Genomic DNA, 6000 nt, shown 5'->3' with positions numbered 1-6000 from the left:
ATGAGGTCTCGCTGCTCAGGCGGGTCTCGAACCTGCAGGCTCAGGCAATCCACTCACCTCTGCCTCCCAAAGGCGCGGGATTACAGGCTGAGCCACCAAGCCCGGCTGACAATTTCTTTTTGCAATGTTTTCATCAGTTCTGCTCGTTACCAGCCATCCTAACCTCTTTTCATCAGTGACACTTTCTCTCCTCTCAGAAAAACATTTAATCCATTTGTACACTGCCATTTTCTTCATGGCATTATCTCTATAAACTTGGACTATTGTGCCCCTGATTTCACTTCCACTCTTGCCAAGTTTAAACAAATTTAATGTTTGTTCATTGCTCTAATAAGGTCCTCAAACTTTTAAAACAGGGGGCCAGTTCACTGTCCCTCAGACCGTTGGAGGGGCGGACTATAGTTTAAAAAAAAAGAGGAATTTGTTCATAGTTTTTTTTTAAACTATAGTCCACCCCTCCAACGGTCTGAGGGACAGTGAACTGGCCCCCTGTTTTAAAAGTTGGAGGACCTCTGTAAAGCTCCAGCATTCTCATGATGGCACACAAAAATATGCAACCACAATAATGAATGCCACTCAGCAAGATACCACCACACATCAACACAAACACAGCTGTGAGACACAGATATACCAAGATTATGAAACCTTACAAAGTTATTTGCATTTGCACAGTACTGGCAACATAAGCACACAGTGGCAAATTCGCAAACTTAGTTATCAGACCCCACATACACACTTACATACTCACATATACATTCATCTGCTTATACATGCTCACACATACACACACACACACATACACACACACACACATGCTCACACATTCACATATGGTCACATATAGACACATGCTCACACACATACACACATATACTTACACACACAGACACACATACTTATTCATAGTCACACAGGCACACACGTTCATACGTACTCACACAGTCACCCACACGGAACCTGCTGTCCCTTGATTCCCTCTGGATCTTGTCTTCAGAGGCTGCAGCACATCTGAGTCAACGAGCTTTGAAGGCTCTGAGGCAGCCCATGATGTAATCCTTTCCTCTCTCAGCGAGGCTCTCACTGCAGGAGGGTACCTTCATGGCACCCTGAGGACAGGGCAATAGAGCAATTTTAAAACTCACCCCAAATACAGAACACCCAGGACCCTCTGCCTCACACAGGCCTTGTGCTGAGCATGTGGCCGACCAAGACTGGGGCCTTCAGCACGGCCCCTCTTTGACCCTCTCTCAAAATCGTATAAAATGGATTGATCTTGCCTGTGGACAAAGAAAAATAGCAAGAAACTCCATGCAGAAATACAGCTGGAAGGATTATAACCCAACACTTTTGCAGTGTCTCACAGTCCACAGTTGCATTTCTAATTCACCATCACATTTCATCTTCACATCCCTTGACACCGAGGCCCAAAGGAGAGGAAGGCTCACATCATATAACATTGAGGTAGAGCCGGGCTCGGTGGCTCAGCCTGTAATCCCGCACCTTGGGAGACTGAGGTGAGTGGATTGCCTGAGCCCGCGGGTTCGAGACCTGCCTGGGCAACTTGGCGAGACCTCATCTCTACGATAAATCAAAAATCAGCCGGGCATGGTAGCACGCGCCTGTAATTCCGGCTACTCAGAAGGCTGAGGCGAAAGGATTGCCGGAACCCAGCAGATCGAGGTTGTGGTGGCCAGGAGTGGCCACTGCACTCCAGTCTGGGCAACAGAGTGAGACTCCAACTGAAAAAAAAAAATTGAGGTGGAAAGGTATTAATAATTGTTTTTCATCTCTTTTTACCACCCTTAAGCAATTTTTGAAGTTAAATTAAAAAAAAAAAAAAAGATATTCTGTGAAAATGTTTGCTTACGTTGCTGACCTCACTTTGTCAGAGGCTATTTCGGGATGAGTTGTTGACATCCTTCCTATTTGTCTCCTCTTTCTTTCTGCACTCTTCCCAGGACTATGGTGGGTACCTGAGCACTTACATCCTCCCAGCAAAGGGTGAAAACCAAGGTCAGATTTTCACCTGTGGCTCTGCTCTCTCTCCAATAACAGACTTCAAACTCTACGGTAAATGACCTCTCTGCACATCCCACTGCCCACCCCTTCAACACCACTGTGCCTTTAGCCTCATGATAAACTGCCTGGAGTTGTATGGCTGACCGGTGAAACCTCACAGGCAGAACCTGTGGGAAGGAGGGGAGGGTCTTAGGGGATTAGTTTTGCTTGAAAGTGGTCAATCCACAGATGCCTATAAATCACATCTCAGCATGAAAGACTAGGAGTTAAAAACAGAACTCTTGGTTCCGCTTGCAGTAGTGGGACTGTGGAAGTACTTTGTGTGTGCAGGAAGAAAGGAGACTGGCTGGCCATGCTGGAGCTGCCCTTCCGCTTTGCTCCCAGAATCTGGGCAGGGCCCCTCATTGAGTCCTGTCTGCGTGTGGGTATTTGGTGAGCAGGTGTTCCATGAAAAGGATGGGGTGGTTGAGAGAGCATTGCTACTAAGAGTAATGTAGCAGAGGTCTAAAAGGCTCAGCTCTGCTTTTCTCCCTGGCTGTGCAGACAATACCCAGCTGGCACCTGGCCTTGGAGAGCATGGTTTTCCTGGGGCAGGAGCCAGAGACAGGGACAGGTTGTCAGGATGACCTGCTGTGGGGAACTAAAGGGAGGTAAGCTTGCCCAGATGTGGGAACCAGACCTCTGCCCAGGCACAGATGGGACTTTACTGTCAGTGTCTTGGGGTTCCAAGTCCCCTACACTCACCTGCTTCTGGTCACCTAACCCCTTTTCTCTGAATGGGAGTGGCTCTGTGACATGAGCCCATTTATTTAGAGCCTGCAATGAGGTCTTTCCTGCAGCTCTGAGAACTCATATTTGGGTTACAGCTACAGGGCAGACAGGCTGTTAGCCCCAGCTGACTCCACCCTAAGCTGCGCTGCTGAGTGAGGATAAAAATTGGCATCTGGTCACTGGTCTTCCAGAGCCTTACCAGAAGCCTGATGTTCCCTGTGGGTCAGAGAAACGCTATGCCCTTCCTCAGCCCCACGGTGCCAGCCAAGCCCTGTGGATGCCACCAGGCAAGGCAGGGACTACCATGGGACCAGCAGCCCTCTGGCTCATGCAGCCAAAAGTCTCCCAGCAGAAGCACTCATCTTTACAATGAGCTCTTTCTAATGCAAATTTTGACTTATAATTTATACAAGAACTCTCCTGGTTCAAAATTTGAATAATTTAAGAGTAATTTTCCCATGGGAGTATATGTGGCATTTTTCAAATTCAATGAGACTTTCTTAATTTTTTAATCATGCTATTTCAAATTTACCTGATTCAAATGCACATAGATGCTACCACCGTCTTTATAGGTCACGGTGCTCAAAATTAGCAAGTCTCTCTCTTTTTTGTTTTTGTTTTTTTCTGTGGCTGGGTCTCACTCTGTCACCCAGGCTGGAGTGCAGTGGCATGATTATGGCTCATCACAGCCTTGACTTCCTGGGCTCAGGCAATCCTTCTGCCTCAGCCTCCCTAGTGGCTGGGACTACAGGTGTGCACCACCATGCCCACCTAACTTTTTTAATAGAAATTCACTATGTTGCCTAGGCTGGTCTTGAACTCCTGGGCTCAAGTAATCCTTCTTCCTTGGTCTCCCAAAGTTCTGGAATTACAGGCGTGAGCCACTGCACCTGGCCTCCATAACTAGAAAGTCTTCTTCATTGTTCTTTTTTTTAAGTGGGCCTACCCTCGAACATTGTGGTATTGTGTAGAGCCCTTTCCTCTCTGGCTTTACTGACAGGGCAGCCCTGTAAGAGGCTTTACGTCTTCTTTTTCTCAGCTGGCAGACTGCAGGCCCTTATGCAGAACCAGGTCCTAGAGCCAGTGTTTGGGATTGAACAAAGACATGCCAGGGCTTTTTTATTTTATTTTATTTTATTTTATTTTATTTTATTTTTCTGAGTAGGAGTCTCACTCTGTTGCCCAGACTGGAGTGCAGTGGCATGCTCATGGCCACCACACCATTGATCTTCTGGGTTCAGGTGATTCTCCCACCTTAGCCTTTCAAGTAGCTGGAACCACAGGTGCGCGCCACTATGCCTGGCTAATTTTTTTGATTTATTGTAGCGACGAGGTCTCTCCATGTTTCCCAGGTTGGTCTCGAACCCCTGACTCAGGCAGTCCTCTCACCTCTGCCTCCCAAAGTGCTGGGATTATAGGCGTGAGCCCCTGCTCCCAGCTAGGACTTTAAAAAATAATAAGAAGAAGAAAATCCTGATGGAAATTTGCTCTTTTATTACTTGTTCCCTTTCCCAGGTGTTGGGATAAAATAAGGACTATCCTATTCGTTTAGGATTCAGATTGATTTAGTTTTGCTGTACTGATAAAACTCCAACCACTAACACAAACACATTTGAATGTTACCGTTGTACTGTCTGATTACCATGTAAAGACCCAAGAGATTTAGATGGTGTGTTTTGAAAACAAACAATTTTCCATGCAAGTGGGAGTGATACTCCCCTCATGCTCCCTGGAGTCTGGGAACTGACCCACAGAGCTGTGAGGCCAAGAGGTAACCTCCCTCTATCTGCTTCTGTCCAGCCTCTGCGTTTTCCGAGAGGTACTTGGGTCTCCACGGACTTGACAACAGAGCATTTGAGGTATGTTTGAGCACAACTGCTGTCAGCAGAAATGCTGGTTTGGGGTTCTTTGGTTATTCGTGAGCAAAGAATTGGATGTGACACCAGACGCAGGACAGCAAGGCAGAGTTTTATAAGCAAGTCAAGCAGAGCAGAGTGAGCTGGTCCACATCTAAGAATCAAGAGGAGCGGATGGTTCAGAGAGTGAGACAGCCCAGGTTATTTCTTTGGTTTGGTTTTTTTTAATCATTTACTTTTCTCTGTCTTAGTCTCTGGTATCGGTTGGTGGGTTCCCTTTTGGGCTTGTTTCCCTCTTTATGGCTGGGTTATAAATCCTTCCTGTGACCTTTGACATTAACTCATGTTTAGGCATTGTGAGTTCTACCTTGTTAAAGTTACAACTATCTTTTGAAATTTTAGGGCCACACATCTTCTATCTTTTCATGATTTATTACCTGTACTTGCAAGGAACTCTAGTTTACAAGACTAAGCTAATGCTTAGCATAAAACATAAGTCAGAAACTAAATATCATAAAGAAAAGGAGTTTGCATTTTTAGGATTTTAAAGAGTTTCAAGAGAGCCCAACAGATTGTTCCTTATCTAGATTTGTAAATCCTTCTGTAAAGACGTATAGCTTCTCTACGCCTCTTAGTTATTAGGTGATTGAATATGGCTAGCTGTCCTCTCTCAAACATTAGCAGTGATTTACAAGATGAGGTTGGTCTTCCTAAAAAGTTACATTGAAGAAGGGGTGGGGAGAGGACCACATTCTAAGGGTAGCGTACAGAGAAAAAAAAAAATCCTCTTTAAATCCAAGCAGTCCAGCTCATCATGAAAGAAAATGTCTAAAATGAGCAAATAACTAGACGTCAGCTGGCTTTCCATTCCTTGCCCTTTTCCTCTTCATCCCCTGCTCATGTCTGCCTAACTACCTAAGACTGTCACTTGGCAACATGAGGATTTCGATGACATCAATCAACCCCTTCTCCGAATTCCGCTCTCCCACCCCTCTGACTCTGGTCCAGCTCTGTAACCCACTGCTCCTTTGCGGGGCCCAGTGCTTCTCCTCTCCAACTTCACAGCCCACCCCGAGAAACCTCTGAATCCAACCAGACCGTGGATTGAGGTGAATATGGCCTCTCGTGGTTCCATCTGACTTCCTGGGATAAAGAAGAAAATGAGAACATGTTTGTTGGGGAGTGTGTCCCACAACCCGTAGAGACTTTCCACACAGATGACTCCTGGTTCTCCCTGCATCCACGACTAGTGCTTCTTGGGGAGAATTAGCTATTGACTGAGCAACGTCCTAAAGCAGAGCCACTCAGTTGACTCAGTATGGATGTCAGACACAGCATATCTCCAGCTGTAGGC

General features: G+C 46.1%; 1 protein-coding gene across 1 annotated transcript in view; it reads left to right on the top strand.

Moving 5' to 3' along the window:
* DPP6 (dipeptidyl peptidase like 6) overlaps positions 1-6000 on the top strand; it is a 53825-nt gene that overhangs the window by 35294 nt on the left and 12531 nt on the right. Inside the window, exons 6-7 of the mRNA XM_021717751.1 lie at positions 1959-2070; positions 4591-4649. Of these exons, the coding sequence (XP_021573426.1) occupies positions 1959-2070; positions 4591-4649 (171 nt within the window). The remainder of the gene's footprint in view (positions 1-1958; positions 2071-4590; positions 4650-6000) is intronic.

This window comes from Carlito syrichta, unplaced genomic scaffold (genome assembly GCF_000164805.1).
Source record: "Carlito syrichta isolate Samal-C Ts95f unplaced genomic scaffold, Tarsius_syrichta-2.0.1 Scaffold310863, whole genome shotgun sequence".
Taxonomy (NCBI): domain Eukaryota; kingdom Metazoa; phylum Chordata; class Mammalia; order Primates; family Tarsiidae; genus Carlito; species Carlito syrichta.
This window is presented reverse-complemented; position numbering and strand designations above follow the sequence as displayed.